Genomic DNA, 18,227 nt, shown 5'->3' with positions numbered 1-18,227 from the left:
ATTCAGTGGCGGATCCAGAAATTCGCCCCCACCGAAATTCCCCCGACCCCCTAAATCCGCCTCTGTATATAACTGATATAAAACTATATTTAAAATCTCCTATTGTGTTTCTGACAGTCATGGGAGACCGTGTAAAATCTATTGTACTTTTTTTGATTGGGGGTGTTTACCAAGTCGGACGGTCCTGTGCTTTGTGTACAGTAAACTTATCCAGTGCAGATTTCCCGCCGTTTTAACATCAGTTACCTCCCTGTTCCTGCTTAGGAACTCCTCTGGACTTTTCTCTATTGCTATGACGTGACAGACGTGTAGTAGGTAAATAAACGTTCAAAAGAAAAATTTCCACAGCTTCATCTTCTTCTTCAGATATACAGTATCAGCTTCATATAAATGAAGATTATGGACAGCATTCGAATACTCGTCCAAAATAATACCTGACTCCTCTTGAACGATAGTTTTTACACAGACAATTTGAATTGTCTCTGATAAAATACCCATATAAAATTTATGGCATATACCGGGGTACCTTAATTATTAATATAAAGTTTACAGGTAAAAAAAAATCTAGAGACAAGTGCCTGTAAGGTTTTTTAGTCCTTGCTGGGTATGTAGGGATTATCTGGTTTTCTACACATTGATAATGTAAGAGATCAGCTTCGAGCCATTATGTGAACCTTTTTGACGAGTGAGCATAAAAGCTTCACATTGTGTCGAGCGGCTGATATTTTACGATATCTACAAGTGGAAAACTTCATAATCTGTTTATTGCTCTATCACTGGTCTTTTCCCCCTCCCTAAGGCAGTTCACCTGTTGACGAAATCAAGCTTGATGTTGAAGACCTGGACTGGAGATATATCTTTCGTCTAACTAGTTGCGTTAATAAAGATCTTCTTTGGCTCAATTGGTTAGAGAGCTGCTTTAGATCCTGAGATTGAGGGTTCGAATCCCGCTGGTACAGTCCATGGATTTTTACAACATTGGCGATGCGAACATCTACTACTTGTACTACTACGAGTGTATGTAATTGCCTGGCAGTTTGAATTGATGTTAGATATGGTCATGAGGTTTGACCAGGTCATTTGATAACAAGTGACATGTCTAGGTGACATGCAGGGAACTGGCCAGAGGGTTTCCGAGTGGAAGACTTAGGGTTGTACAGTAGTGGACCTGTGAGCTGCTCGGATGGATGGTACGCAGCCTGAAAAAAAGAAAAGGGGGAAGAGTGTTATAGACCTGGAGATATAAAGGTACTCTAACTATTTGAGTTAGGGAAGATCTTCTTCTGCTTGATTGGTTAGAGCGTTGCCTTTAGATCCTGAGATTGAGGGTTAGAATCCCGCTGGTACCATCCATGGATTTTCACAACATTGATAATGTCTCCCCACACATTGTGACGTGGCTGATACTTCTTGGACATTGTGACGTTGCTGATAATGTCAACTCACATCTCAAGGCTGTGATATGAAAATTACAGAGCGAATGAGCAGGGTGATGTAAGGGAAGAGAAGGACGATAAAAAACAACAACTGCTTCTATATATTGTTGAATGAAGTCTGGGACTATTGTACTGTACTTGACAGCTAGGACTGAAAGCTAATCCTTCGATTAAAATAATGTACACTGCCCCGATTTTGAGATTTTTTTTTTTCAACTGCATGATTAACAGGTGGTGTTAATTAACAGTTTCTTTGACACCAAAGCTGTCAAGTGAAGCCATGCACTTAATTTGACAGTTAACACAGCTAGATGAACTTCCTGTCCAGGAAGAATTACGAATTTGCCTGTATTTCAAAGAAAAATTACTTATGAGATCTATCATTACATACTTAAAAAGTGTCAAGGCACAAGAATACTGTGAAAACGGGTAAAAATGCCTAAATTGCGGGTTATTTGATCACCCGGGCAACTGTTTAAAAATATTGGGTAAGCCTTAACACTTACCATGCTGAATTGTTTTCAGAAAAAGTTGGTCATCAGGTGCAAAAAGCGTCATTTTTGACGATTTTTCGTCCTATTACTTGACCCCAAAGACCGAGGGATGCTGATATAGGTATCCATCTGTAGTCTGCATGTACAGTGGACCCCAGTAAACACATTAATCCCAACAGTTCTTAGGTTGGAGTGAAACTGATCTGGGAACACCAGTCTAAAGAAGGTCATTTGGACAAAAAATACGGAATTTCACGATTTTTTCCGATTTTGGACTTCAACTGGACCTGAAACCGGAAGGAATTGTTTCCTCTGCGTATTTCAAAAATAATTATGATCAGTAGATATATGTCTGCGGGTTTACACTATTTTTGAAAGTTTTACGCCTCTGAACTTCCTGTGTAAGACACAGAAGGGAAGCCCACTCCTCCAGAAAAACCAGTTTTATCCAATTTCAATTTTCCAAGTTCATATTTGAGCTCAAAATGCTACTTAAACATGAGAAACATGACAATAGATAGCCTCAGGTTGAGGGAACATGCATCCATTTCGAAATAAGTATCATAAAGTTGACCTCTAAAAGTATGGAGAGCCATTAGAGCCAAATAACGGTGGTCTGGGTCATCCCGTCATATGACGGGCTCAGCATGGTAAGGGTTAAAATTCCCTGGGTCAGTTGATAGGCATGTGTAGTGGAAATCAGTATGGAAACAAAATGTGAAACCATTCTTGTGTCACTAAATTAATGATTGTTATGAAAACAATAATCAAGTTTACAAATGTTACTATGTCTGCTACACCACTTCTGAATCTGTCCCTGGTTTGAACTCTTGTTACACTATAGCTCAAACAAGAATTTTTTTTTACAATCTAAAATATCAAGTTAAATTTAGTGATAAGTCACCATCATGATAGGAAGCACAAGCGGAGTGTAATAAGGTATCAGTCTGAAATATAGCTCCAAATGCATACCTTGCTGGAATGTTGCAGAATGTTGCAGAAATCAAAAGTTCACAATAGGAAAATATTAATAATTTTTTTGCCATAAAGTAAGCCATTCAAATTTGATATCAGCACAAAGCTCTATTTAGTAACTAAGACTCAAATATTTGTTTTGTTGTATTTTGGGACTAAAGTGGTTGCATATAATCTATAATGTATACAAGTTTTTAGTCAAAGTTTGGTGATATTTGATGAAGGTCCCATTCAATCTAGTTATTGACTCAGTTGCTTATACATTAACATTAGAATCCTAATGGTGGTTTACTGAAAATAACATATAATTTTATGATCTATGATTTTTTTCAGCAGTATAACATGAATAATGAGTTATCTCTGCATTTTGGGAATAGATAATGTGGTATAAAGAAACAATGGAAGAAGAAATTGGTGAGAAAAAGGAGACCAGAGATGTCAGGTATTGCCATGATCATTGTTATAACTTCGATGGTTCATCAACCTTATTAATCTAGCAACTAACCAGATTAAGAAAAAGCGGGATGTAAAGAGTTGTGGATAAATATAGTAATGTGGTATGACAGCATAAATGAGACAACTATCTGCCAGAGTCCAAATGACATGGATGTAAGCAATTATGGGTCACGGTACAGCCTTCAACAATGAGCAAAAGCTGTACCACATAATAAGCCCCCTCAAAAAAAATCAATAAAAAGCCCAAACATGAAAAAATGTGACATAATCAAAACGAGAAAAGCAATCTGTAAAACACCTTCTTTTTTTGGAAACTGTGATTTATGAGTTGGGGTATGCCTAGCACAACGATGCATGCAACTTCTTGTTGTTCATAAACAGTAATTATACCCCCGCTTTAAAAAAGTGGGGGTATACTGTTTTACCTCTGTCTGTCTGTCCGTCCGTCCGTCTGTCCATCCGTCAGTCCGTCCATCTGTCCCATGAATATTTTCGTTGCAATTTTCACAGGAACTACATCATAAGGATTTCTGAAATTTGGTTTCAGTGTTTATATAAGTCAGCTATACCGTGTGATGCTTTTCAGATTCATCCCTCAACAACTTTCTGTTTACCGGGGGTATCATCAGAAAGCAGAAGCTCGCAGTTTCACTTGTTTTAAATGATTTGGCTTCTGCAGTTAGATGACCCCCATCATTTCTGATAACTCTGCCACTTTATATTCCTAATACTTATTTATACTTTTCATGGATACATGGTTTACTTGTTTTGGCAAATTCTGCGTACAAACTTGGAGGAAATTTGTATTTTGTTGAACACTTATATCTGTGGTTGACTCACAAAATCTACTACAAATATAATGAATCTACAGTATATATGTCATCATATACATTTCTTATTATCAAACATGGCACAAAGATGCCAGACCCTCTTTCGTAATCATTGTTGTTAAACACCAACGTAATTCATTTTTTATTTTACAGATTAGAATATGAGGCTTACAGAAAAGAATTCTCCAAAAAACTACACCAGTTGAGATCTGATGATGAGTTTTGTGATATCGATATTCAAGTCGGCAGTCAGACATTCCGAGCACATAAAATCATTTTAGCAGCTGGTAGTTCTTATTTTAGTGCTATGTTCTGTAGCGGAATGATGGAAGACCATGCTGATGTTGTCACACTTTACGACATTGATCCTAAAATATTTTCTGTTTTACTAGATTTCATATATCTTGGTATGTACTTTGTAATAGTACAGAAAATATGATTAACAGAAAATGAAATGTGGAAGAGTCCAGTCTCCATGATTTGTGGTTATATTATGGGCCCTTGGCACAATTGTTTGTTTTGTACTTTTATAAAATTATAGCAGTCATTTGTATTGACCCTGTTGATGTAGCTTTGTGTGAACCACTGACTTTTGTCCAGTATCTGGTAATGAAAATAATACTTTATAAATATGGTGCATCTGAAGCCCTTTCTGGTTTACCTTCATCAGGAACACTTATCGAAAAGAAAAAAATTTAAAAGCAAAGGATGTTTAAATACTTGATTACTTGAAGAGCTATTTGACCAAATGGGGCATAGAAAGAATAGCCAAATCCACTAATATTAAAGCTTTAAGTTATCGTACAGGTAAATAAAGGCAACAGTAGTATACCAGTGTTCAAAAGTCATAAATCGATTGAGAGAAAACAAATCTGGGTTACAAACTAAAACCGAGGGTAACACATCGACTATAAGAGGAAAACAAAGGAACAACAGGAATACTGAAGTGCAACAACAAAAACAGCCAACAAACATAGAAACTAACTATTTGATAACAACTGCCATATTCCTGACTTGGTAGTACATTTTACTAAAAAAATTATTAATTTATTAAAAAATGGGTGATTTTAAAAGTCAGAATTTACTGTAACTTTATGGTTGTATTATCCACAAATTGTGAATTTTAAAACAAATCTGCACTTTTCACTATAGGACTAGACTCTGGACCATCATTTTCCTCTTGTATAGATACTAACTGGAATATCACTTTAGTGCATAGAATATGTTGAAGCAGTTTGCTTTTTAGTTTGACAATATATCAGTGTGCCTATTTAGATTTTAGGCTAATTTCAGGAAAATTTTGGCTATATTAACATGGACCACAAGCTCCTCCAATATGTCAATTTTAATAGTAAAGAGATACTGGTAAACACAAATTACAATTCCTCTGTGAATATCTGTTAGATGAGAGTTTTGCTATAGTTATATTATTTTTAAGCATGTAAATATCATATAGTCTAAAGATTTTTTTTTCTCTAATTTCCCCATTTAAATGTCAGAATTTACTGTAACTTTGTGGTTGTACGCACAAATTGTGAATTTTTAAAAAAATCTGCACTTTTTACTTTATGACAGAGATTAAACATTTGATTCTGCAAATAAGAGACAATTTGAAATGCTTTGATTTAAGGACTATTTTGACTGCATTTCATACCTTCTCCTTTGTTAAAATGTACTTCAGATTTCTAATGTAAAAACTGAATTTGCATTTGAAAGTCATTTGCTTTCATTTGGGATTCTAGTGTCCATCATCAAGTAAATAGTATAATTTAAATCATGGCTGTTCCAAAGTTTTCTTTAATGACAATTGCATATGAAATTGTATGAGTGGTCAAGTGTATAAAAATGCATGTATCCAAGCATGGGGTTGAAGATACCAAGGGGTAGTCAAAACACAAAAGTCCATCAAAAATTTAACTCATATGCCTAGTCAACTAAACACTATACAGAAATCTTAATATTGAACAACACCAACCCCACGAAACACCAGGGGTGAAATAAGGGGCTATGGAGTGTCACTCTTTTATTAATTCCGTTGATAAAATATTGATGAATCATATTCTTTGATTAGGGATCATACAATAGTAAAGTTGTAAATTTATAATCTTTTATTGAAGGTCATTTTATTCATTTCAGGTGAAATAGATGTGACAGAAGAGAACTGCCAAGATCTCATGTTTGTAGCAGACATGATTGATTTACTTCCTGTTGTTACAGCATGTTTGACCTTCTTAAAGGACAATATACAGCCATACAATTGTATAGGTAGGAATAAAAAAGGTTACATAGATGATACAATGTCGGTCGCAAACATAAAGATCCCTGAAATGAAAGGAAAATGTATAAATTGTCTATATAAATTGGATGTTTACATTCCTAGATAAGTCCTTTATTTGAAGAATCACATCAGTTATGTCTTTTGTTTAATGGGACTTTATTGTCTCCCACACGTTGCATTGCAGGGGACATGGAAATGCTGGACGTCCAGTCTTATAATCACTCTCACATGTACAATTCTTGCCAGATTTTTATGAAACTTATATCATAGATTTATATAAGCATGTCTAAGACAAGTTTGAAAATTGTTTCCTATTTTTAAAAGAGTTATGCACTTTATAAATGTTGATTATATGGAAAATTGCATGTAAGTGCTCTCACATAATTCTTGCCAGATTTTTATCAAGGTTTATATCAGCAATTTCTTAGACAATTTCAATGTCAATCAATTATTTTTGAAAGAGTTATGTCCCTTGAAAATATTAATTATGTGGAAAATAGTATTATGAGCACTCTGACATGTACAATTCTTGCCAGATTTTTATGCAATTTACATAAAAGGTTTAAATCAGTAATGCTTAGGACAAGTTCAAAAATCAGTGCCAATTAACAAAAAGAGGTTATGCACCTTGGAAATATTGATTACTGTAAAAGCAGAAATTTTTGTAGAGGATTTAATTTCATTTATTTCGTGGAAAGAATATATCCACGAAATTAAAACCACCACGAAGATTTAACCTACATATAATATCACTTCCATTTAATGGAAACCACGAAATTAAATCCCCATGAAATTTTATATAGAGACAAAACCACGAAATTTTAACCCCACGAAAATTAATGTTTCTACAGTATATGAAAATAATTTTCATGTATGAAAAATTGCATTGTAAGTGCTCTCAAATGTACAATTCTTGCCAAATTTATCAAATTTATATCAAAGGTTTTCATCGGCAATGTCTTGGACAGTTTTGAAGTGTCAATCAGCTATTTTTGAAAGAGTTATGCCCTTGGAAATATTACTCGTACATTGTATGCGCTCTCAAGCCTTCATTTCTTAAACATATTAATAAAAATGTAGAAAGTCTTATAACAACAACACTGGAGGGACTGCTGCAGAAAATTTATTGATCGACATGTTTCGGTGCCTAGGGCACCGTCATCAGGATACAAATAATACATTGAACATGCTTAAGTGTACAATCGGGTTGTCTTGTGACAACGTCATAGTATAGTAGTTGTTATGAAAGGGAAGTAATAGTGAAAGTATAAATAGAAAATGTATATAAATAGATTGTCAACATGAAAATGAAAGTAAATTAAAATTGTTTGTATATCAACTCTGTGTTATTATTGTCTCAGCTAAAAATGTTATAAATAGAATGTACAAACACATGTCTGTCCCATAGTTCTTCCGGTAGCTCATCTAAACATATGGTTTCATGAGCCGATTGTACACTTAAGCATGTTCAATGTATTATTTGTATCCTGATGACGGTGCCCTAGGCACCGAAACATGTCGATCAATAAATTTTCTGCAGCAGTCCCTCCAGTGTTGTTGTTATAAGACTTTCTACATTATTGTGTTTCATCATAACGACCCTGCATACCCGAGGTATCCACTTCAGGGACTCTAACTCACTACAGACTCACCAGGCGTTGGTTCACTTTCGTTTGTAATATTAATAAAAAGTTTTAAAGAACAAAACAAAAATTTCAGTTATTGCCCTTGGACAGGTAAATATTTGCAATGCAGGGGACATTGGAATTCTGTTCTGTCTATTTATGTGTTTGATTTTTAGTTGGGAGGAAATAAAACTACTGTTTTTGGCAGCAATAATAATTGTTAAAAGTTTAAAAAATAAGGATGTTCTTATATTTTTTTGTTACAATTTAGACTTTTGGTGAGTTTAAAATAATGTTACCTCTATTGACAAAAAAGTATGATCTAGATAAAGAACCCATACCCCTTATGTGCTTCATTGCTTTGACATGTGGGGACCATAATACCAGACTATTATGTATCTGAAAAAAGTAAGTAAAAAATATATACTGTGTATTTAAACCATTGTTAAAAATAATTGCATTTTTATATTTCCATTAAAAATTGTATATTTCAGCTTTTTTTTAATTCAAGGCGTTTCTTTAAAACAATTTTACAGGAATTCACAAATGTGCAGACACACCAAATCTTCAAGAACTTAGATTGTATGCTGAAGATTATATAGAGACAAATTTTAACAAAGTCACAAAAGAAGAAGAATTTTTAGAACTCCCATCGACAGAAGTGATGACTTGGCTTAAAAGTGAAACAATAAATATTATAAGTGAAATTGAAGTATTAGATGCAGCATTATATTGGACAGAACAAAATATTGAGGACAGACTTGCAATTTTACCAAAGTTATTAGACTGTGTTAGGTTTCCTGTTCTAAATCACAGTCAAATGCAGGAACTGTTTAGTAAACATGTAAAAAGTAGAAAAGTGGTATCTGCCGTGAGAAGTTATCTAAGAACTTGTGATATTTTGTCAAACGATATTCGTTCATTTCCAAGAAAATCATCCACTAGAAGTATTTATGTAATAGGTGGATTTAATCGTGCTAAAAATGGAAGATGGAGTGATGCTATCTCATTAAAAACTGTAGTAAAATACGACACATTTAAAAGACAATGGGAAAATGTTCATAGTATTTCATGCCCACGTAGCAAACATGCCGCTGTGTCATTAAACAGAAAAATATATGTTGTAGGAGGGGAGGATGATTTGTTAATGTATAACAATCTGGAAATATATAATCTACAAACAGGAATCTGGACAGAGGGACCAGCGATGAGTGTTCCACGGTCTGGATTTGGTTTATGTGCCTGTGATGGGAAGATTTATGCCTTTGGAGGATGGGTAGGAAGTGTTTTAGGAGATAATGTAGAAGTTTATGATCAGAAAATAGGGCACTGGGTTACAGACTCTGTTATTCCACACCCTAAATTTGCATGTGGAGTTGTGGAAATGGATGGTATGTAACAAATATATAACATGCCCTTTGGTGTAAAAATTACAGGAACAAAACAAAAATTCTTACTTTCACTTTCTATGTGTTGACATATTTTGCTGTACATAAACATTGTGAAAGAAGTAACATTATATGTTTTGCTTCAAATGTAGGTTTTTTCCTTGAAATTATGTCCCTTCCTTGTGGTCAACACATGGTCTCCAACATTAGATATATGTCAATTTCACAAGTCAAGCTCTTTTTCATGTTGACAATTTGTTAATGAGTTCATCAAATTACAAAAAATATGCGATCAACCTTAAATTCCTTCATACCGTTTTTTTTTAAATAAAAATTATAAAAAAACACAAAAAGAAGTTTCTTTACCTGGGATTTGCACATCAATGTGTGAAGGGTTAAACTCTGTGAGTACTTTAAGTACAGAAGTTATTGTGAGGTTTTTATTAATGCGAATAATCCACCTGGGTATGTATCGCAATAATAAGAACTCGCATTATCAGATCTGATAATATATCTGTATGCAGATTTTCCTGAAATCGCAATAAATAATCGTGCATTTTTGTCCATTCTTCAAAAATAGCAATAAAAATGCACGCAATAATTTCTGAATTTACAGTATTCAGCCAATTTCCAATCAACTGGTTGTTATGAAATCATTATGACTGTTTTAACAAGAATTGTTTATCAGTATGAGTATGAGTTTTTGACAGGATTTGTTTATCAGAAATACTGTTTTGACAAGAATGATTTATCAGAATATCTATTTTGACAGGCATGATTTATATAGTTGGTGGAACTGAGACAGAAAGTTCAACAGAAATGACCACCTGTGATAGTTTTAATCCTGTAACAAAGGAATGGACAGAACTACAGAACATGAATGTTAGACGTTCAGATTTAGCACTTGTGGCTCTCGATGGCTTTATTTATGCTGTTGGAGGATATAATGAATATGACAGAGAACTTAGTACTGTGGAGAGGTATTCACCTGAGGAGGTTAGTTAGCATACACAGGTTTTTGAAAGAATCAGAGGAGGATTCTTTCATTCAACATTTCTGTAATAAACAAAATAATAACAACAACTGTAACAGTGTATTGGCTATTGCTACAGTTTTACTCTCATTAAATTTTCAAAAAGGATAGAGAGCATTTAGGTCCTTATTTTGATAAAAAAAAAAAAACATGTTCTGTTCTGTTCTGGTATATTCCTCTGTTTTATCGGAGCACTCCACTTATCAAATGAGTATTATAATTTTAAATACTTAACCGAAAAAGCAGATATTTTTATATTTACGATATGAAAAATATAATTTAAAAATAAAATTAGTTAGTTAAATAAAAGTTTATAATGTCTTTGATGATATATTAAAAGATATTAATAAAAAATTAAAAAAAATATTATTCACACATCACAAATTACGGCACTTTGATTCACCAATATGAATAAATAAAAATTTTTACAACCTAATGATTTCTAGTCAATAGGTGCCCTGCCAAGGCACATGTTAAAATTATATAGCATTATCTTTTATGCTGATATTTATAGACTGAACCAGTTAGCTTGGCATCCCATGCAGACTGTTCAGACTATCATACCTGCCAACTTTCACGATTTAGGCGTGTACTACACGATTTTGACCCTTTGTCACGATTGCACGATCGTGATCGTGAAAAAACCTCTAAAACACGATTTTGTGAAAATCTACACGAAAAATATGATTGTTCCCGATTTTTGACCTGTTCCCAAGGGAAGACAATCGTGATCAGCCAATCAAATTCTGTGTTTCTCATGATCAAATTAATAAGCCAATCAAAAATGATTTCTCTTAAGATAATTCTAACATGCTAGATTTTGAACTTGTGTTGTAATCCTAGATCGAGCCGGGATGCCAGGCTACTCTGTGTGTTAGTCAGAATTGTAAAATCGTGAACATGGAAGGTTAATTTTCATCTGCAAGGAGGTTCTTAAACAGCTTAAGAATAAAAGCATGACTGATTGACAAAATTCAATGATGCAGTACTACCATAAAGATAATAAATAGTAGTTTATTCACTAATTTATTGACATTACACTTGCTGTAACATATGTCATTTTTGTATTCAATTAAATTACCAAATGGGGCAAATCATTTAAGGTACAATGTACTATAGAATAAGAATAAGAATAAGAATATTTATTATTCCAATCAAGGGCCCTTGATGGGCAACATAACATGTACACATAAAACAATACATCATGATTTGTAACAGAAAAACATTTTTATATATTAAAATGAAACATTGAAAAGTTCAGACAGATGTTATTATCTTCATTGTATAAAAAATCACATACATTTAATTCCAGGCAGGATCAGAACTATAAAATCATTACAATTATCATTGTTATTACATACATTAATTAACATTTCGTCTAACATCTAGACATGTTATAATATAGCTCCCTAAATATTTAAGTATAGACAAATTTTCATTAGTAAATAACCAAACAAATTTTGCCTCATTTGAAAGATATATACTATACATTTTGTACTTTATTTTTCACAAGGACCAGACAAACAGGTTCGGAACAAACCCCCAAATGAGGGGTATATCCCTTAAATGACTGTTGTATAAAAGAAAAAAGAAAAATTAAGATTTTTTAACTTAAATTTTTAAAATTGGGAAAATTCATTATATTGGAACAACTTTAAAGTCTTTTCTAAATGAGGGGTCCAATTATTTTTAATAATAAAGAAGATAAAAATCCAGGAACATTACAAAATTCTTGGACATGTTTTGACCATATAATACCAGATAGATGTATAATTCTTTAGGAAAAGTTTCTTCAAATATTATAGATATGGGCTCATTTGTACTTAAAATTGGTTTTTAATGTCCTTACATTGAGGGGTTTTCCCTCATTTGGGGTGTTGTTCCCAACCTGATAAAAGTCCTTCTTTATGCATAGTTTTAAATTTTAAACATCAACAATCATTTAATATCCTAACACAAGAAAATAAATCCTGATCTTCTACATGTAGCTACAGATTCATCTTTTCTACTGATATATTAATAATAACTAGAATCATGCTAATAAACCTAAGAAAAGGGCTTGTAAGCTCATCATACAAATATGACACTTTTTCTAGACCACAAAACAGCACGCGCAAAATATGTCGCAAAGAATTGTTGTCGCGCACTAAAACCCCCATGGGGACTTTCAAAAGTTGGCAGGTATTGACTATATTTAATATTACTGTTATATTTTCATGTCACTTGATATCACATAAAAGTTGTGTACGCTTCTTGTGTAAATGGTAGCATAAATCTTGTGTCTTCTTTTCTATATCTAGCAACTTGTCTATTGGTTGATTACTCATTATGTCTAGTGCTGAGCAGTCTAATATAATTTTGAGTAATAGTTCATTATTAATAACATTTGTTGTACCACCCCTTTCTATTTCTCGTAGCATTTTGAATAATTTATCCATATATCGCTGCCTAACATCAGATAGACTTAAGCAATGTAGTAGGAAATGTTCCAAGGTTTCTTCAGATTCATTGCATAGCTTGAAATTTGGTTGAATAGCATTTTTACTAAATTTTGCCCTAGTACTTTGGAGCATGTAGGTACCAGTTACTAGCTTAGATTTGAATTCTGCCTTTTTTATGTCATATTGGTTATTTCTAACACATTTCCAAATGTTATGTGGATTATTGTTCAGATTTTTTTGAAGAGATAAATGTTTAAGTGTTGATTTTGTGTTACATTCTATTGTCCAAATTGAAGACCAGTATTCATTTATTGATGTTTTCAATTGTTTTTCCACATATATTTTGATGGAGGATGTTCAATAATTTCTTCTGCTTTTGGCAATTGATATTTTTGCAAAATTTTATTATACAACAAATAAAAGAGTTGTCAAAATTTGAACTAATTTCCAATTCCCATTCTAATATTTAAATGACTAATTTCACTGAGCCTGGCTTAACTGAACATCTGTTTTTCCAGAATATTTAATTTAATTTTTTAAAAGCCTATTTTGATATTGACATCATATGTTACAAAACATCTTAAGTTTGAAAGTTTTCTGGTGTGCTCAGATTTTATAGAATTATGCCCCTTTAGACTTTGAATTTTTTTTAAAGAATCTTGCACATTTATTGTGACAATGGATGTAGATATTGACCTAGTTTTTATGCCTGAATATATTTTGTACATACTTATCATTTGATCACAAGCTACAGATAAGTAACTTTTATTTCTGTTTACCAATTATAAACAGAATTTTGCAAATTATGCATCATTTTTAATGGCTCGAATTTAAAGGCAAGATCTCCTTGTCTTGATTGGTAAGCTTGCATTGTTTTCTTATGGACAATGTTATAATTTACCAGCTTATTTATGATCATGTTGGAGTAAAGGAAGTTGATATGTTTATGTAACTACATAATTTAATTACATTTAGATTTATAAATTACATTAACATGCTTAAATTTGTTTTATATGTCATAAAATAGGAGAAAATTTTTTAACTTTTTTTTTTCAGAATACATGGACTATGATTTCACCAATGTCTGAAAGAAGAACAGCTCCGAGTGCTGTTGGCTTGAATGGACTATTATATGCTATCGGTGGAAGTAAACGAATGGTGGATAACCCATATACTGCTCCTGTTACACTGGAATCTGTAGAATGTTATGATCCACTAACTGATATATGGACAGAGTTACCTCCCTTACATATAGGCAGAAGTGAAGCTGCTGCTGTAGTTTTATGAAAATTGATACGATTTATCAGTTGGATGTGGCAGATAAATCTTTCCTGTGTTCATAATTTGTGTTACATGGCTTTGTACAATGTATTAGAATTAACAGTAAATGTTCAAGTAAAATTTGCAGAAAAATGTCTACTGTTAAAAAAAGCGAAAACTAGACACATACAAAGTTTTTCTGTACACTTTGAAATGGTATTCTGTAACATTTAATGTACTTATATTTATTTATTTATTTATTTATTAAGTGTTTTTATCTTCAGAGTGAAAAGAATATTGCCTACGGATTGTAATGTGATTCACACTTTAGATATAAAATCACATCTTTATGCTTTTCAAACACATGAAGTTTGTTATACACATGAATCAAGCCATTGGTATTCCTCTTTTGAATTGTTTTGCATTTCGTCCTTCTTGGGCCTTTTATAGCTTTCTATTCGGTATGGGTTTTGCACATTTTTAAAGGTGACCTATAGTTGCTTACATCCACTTGATTTGGACTCTGTTGTGTCATTGGCAATCATACCACATTTCCTTATTTTTATATTTATTTATTTAGATATCTGAAAAAAAATAAAACAGTGGATATCATTGAGACAGCAATCAAACCTGTGTGTTTGTTTTTTCCACATTGGCTAGAGGTATAGGTGGATGGTTGAGAGCTCACAAAACATGTTTAACCCAGCCGCATTTATGTGCCTGTCCCAAGTCAGGAACCTCTAGCATTTGGTAGTCTTGTGTGTTTTTTAATTTTAGTTCATTTATTTGTTTCGGAGTTTAGTGCGACGTCCATTTCGCTGAACTAGTATACATTATTGTTTAGGGGCCAGCTGTAACTTGCCTCCGGGTGTGGGATTTTTTCGCTGCGTTGAAGACCAATTGGTGGCCTTGGGCTGTTTTTTGCTCTTTGGTCACATTGTTGTCTCTTTGACACTTTCCCTGTTTCCATTCTCAATTTTATTGTAAAGAAATGTAAAGATCAGTGATATATAAGGGACCATACCATATGACGTATGCCATAAGATTTAATTGAAAGACACAAAGAGCTGACAAACACCAATTGATATTAAGGAATTGACAACAAAATACTTCATGTAATTAAAAAATATTTCGACATTTCCTGACTTTTGACAAGCACATTAACCTATAATGAGGGTTAAACTAGTTTTATGGTTACTCTACCTTCCATCAATTATGTCAATCAGAATAATAACAAAACAAAAGTAGAAGAGCATATTAAGGGAGCTACCATTTAATTTTCATGGGGGGCTAGGATGAAATTTGAAAAAAAAGGCAGGACAGAAGTTTTGAGTAAAAAAAGGCAGGATGAGCAACTTGGCAAAAAAAAAAAGGCAGGATGACAAATTATGTATAAAAAGTCAGGATAAACTAATAAAAAAAAGGCAGGACCGAATATAGTGAAAAATAAAAAGGCAAGACCGAGATTACAACTAAAAAAAAAATGCAGGACACAATTTTTCATCCTAGCCCCCCCATAAAAATCAAATGGTAGCTCCCTAAAAGTCGATGAGTATTTTGTCATAAATCATTTGTAGGTTCATAAATTTACAATTCAAAAATCTAACAAAATTAGAATGAGAACTGATTTCAAGAGATAAAATTTATAAAATCTCCCACTAATTATTATTGTTTCAGACTAATGTAACAAGCTCCTTGAAAAAATAATGTATTTGGCCTTGAGAGTCTAGACTATTGTTTCACCAAAAATCATATGTTTAATGAACCACTGTGAAAAAGAGAAGATACTGAGTAGGCAATCAAAAACCATACAACAAAGAAAAAAAATATGAAAAGACAAACATAGTCCACAAAACATTACTTAAGATTGAGGAGCTTAAACTCCATCAAAAACTGGGGATGAGCTCAGGTGCTCTGGAAGGGTCAGAAGTTGATGACAAACTACATATGTTATGCTATAAATGGTAGGAATTTTTGTGAACAGGTTACTTGACACAGAAGTATTCTATAAAAAGGGTTAAAAAGAGCAATGGCATCATTGAAGAACTTATTTTAAAATTTGATAATTTCAACAAAAATGTGTAAAAATGATAAGATCATTCATAAACAAGTTTCCTTAAATATCACCTTCCACAAACTAACATTGCTGACTTTCAATCAGTTTCAGATAACGTCCAAGAGAAAAAAATACTTTGAAATTTTATTTTGATTTACTCTCTTAAACAAATGAATATTATATTTTAACAATTGGAAGGAATAAGGTTGTACCGGTCAGAGTGTATAAACAAAACATGATACAATTTTTTCATACTTTGCCAAAATGTAGTACATATTGGTACATGTTCAAAAATATTAATAAAAACGATAGGTCACCAAGCTTTTTTCAAGACACAAGTTTTGAAAAGTGATATATTTTGTATGGATTATACAGGGGAAAAGTATCATTAGGTGTTAAGAAGGTAAACTAAATGATAGAATTTTGAAATAAAATATGAGAAGATAGCTCTTATAAAATGCTTTCAGAATGTAAAAAGAAAAAATGGGGTCACCATACATTTTTTCTGGCTTTAACATGCAAAAAAAATTTCCTGTAATTCCTTTATAAATTATACAATTTCTGAGTTACCTCCCTTAAATATGCTTAGTTAAAAAAAAAGTTCAGGCAGAATATTTGTGCTTTATTTATTTTTTGCTTAAATCAATAGTAATTATAAGATAATATCACATAAATTTGTTCATTTAAAGAAAAATCCTTATTAGTAAATTGCATTCTAGCATCGAAATTTACTGACTTGATTGAAAATCTAGACCAATTGTGTTCTGCAATTTTACAATCCAAGATGGTGGAAGACTCCCATACTACCTTTAAGAACTTGAAAACTTTTATCTCAAGAATTTTTGATTCAGCCATGCTGGATCTATGCGATCACTTTGGTTTTGGAGATTGTGCAGAATACTAAGTTGAAGACATATCATGGAACTAATTATGTGTTTTTACAACTTGCAGAAACTTTCTACACCATTTTAATCATGAACTGCCAACTTTTGACATGTTATTTGCCCTTAGATTAAGAAAAGATTGGTCAAACAATCCTTTTATTTTAGATATACACTTGCATATAGTTCCTTTGTAAATCAAAATTTATAATGATTTAATATTTATGAATTAATTTGAAAAAGTATTTGTACATCAATTGAATCAGTTGATAAGAATTTTGAAAGTACTATATTAGTATCTTATGTTTGTGTAAGTTATTGTTCAATGAAATTTAGGTCAACATGTGTATTAATATATCTAAGTTGATTCCCACACTTTTTTTGAAATGGTATTACTCCAATTCTTTCCATAAACAAGTAAGAGTCAGTATGATTATCAACTGTCATGATTTTCAAATAATTACACTCAAAGGTGTAAGTATTAATTGGAAACAACCCCAGTCTTAATTCACCACAGTTAATATCTCATGACCTGTTACGTAATTAAATAGACACAATTTATTACACACCTAACTGAATACACAAATTCTTGACCTTAATAGTAAACATACAAAAGTATCATTTATTTTGATCTACACTACATTAAAATATTCTGTTAATTTTGCTAGCTAGCTGATTGATTAATCAGATGTTGGGTTTTTTTTCGATGAAAAGACAAGAAATGATAAAAAATATGTATAAAAAATGCAAGCAAATTTTATTTCACTACTAAATTCAGTGTCATTTTCATTTGACATAAGTCAATAATCAAGTTCTAATTAATTAGCAACAATTATCAGAAATTTGGTTGAAATGATAATCAACTTGCGACTAAAGTCGCTCGTTGATTATCGTTTACGAATCCACTACTTCTTATCAATTCTCTACTACAGATAAACACCAATTTAGATAAAAAAAAGTTATTATTTTCTTTAATTTTTGTTGTTGAGAAAGTGCATTTCCAAGGCTTCTTTCTGGAAATTATTAAGCCAGTTATTATTAATGGCATATAAAAAAATATATTACTTGTTTGAC

The 18,227-nt window shown here is 32.3% G+C and overlaps 1 protein-coding gene across 2 annotated transcripts; it reads left to right on the top strand.

Moving 5' to 3' along the window:
* Nucleotides 1-274: 274 nt before the first annotated feature.
* On the top strand, nucleotides 275-14,581 carry LOC127723088 (actin-binding protein IPP-like). 2 transcript variants are annotated; one of them, XM_052229541.1, is made up of 7 exons: nucleotides 275-315; nucleotides 3,242-3,347; nucleotides 4,345-4,598; nucleotides 6,328-6,456; nucleotides 8,631-9,485; nucleotides 10,255-10,478; nucleotides 14,013-14,581. In XM_052229541.1, exons 2-7 carry the CDS (start codon nucleotides 3,286-3,288, stop codon nucleotides 14,241-14,243), a joined length of 1,755 nt encoding a protein of 584 aa, XP_052085501.1. In that variant the 5' UTR covers nucleotides 275-315; nucleotides 3,242-3,285; the 3' UTR covers nucleotides 14,244-14,581. The 2 variants fall into 2 exon arrangements, with proteins under 2 accessions (XP_052085501.1, XP_052085494.1); XM_052229534.1 differs by having other exon boundaries at nucleotides 276-315; nucleotides 3,239-3,347.
* Nucleotides 14,582-18,227: the final 3,646 nt, after the last annotated feature.

The sequence above is a fragment of the Mytilus californianus genome, unplaced genomic scaffold (assembly GCF_021869535.1).
Source record: "Mytilus californianus isolate M0D057914Y unplaced genomic scaffold, xbMytCali1.0.p SCAF_1, whole genome shotgun sequence".
NCBI classification, from domain to species: Eukaryota; Metazoa; Mollusca; class Bivalvia; order Mytilida; family Mytilidae; genus Mytilus; species Mytilus californianus.
The sequence above is the reverse complement of the archived record's forward strand: the minus strand, read 5'-3'. Positions and strand labels throughout refer to the sequence as shown.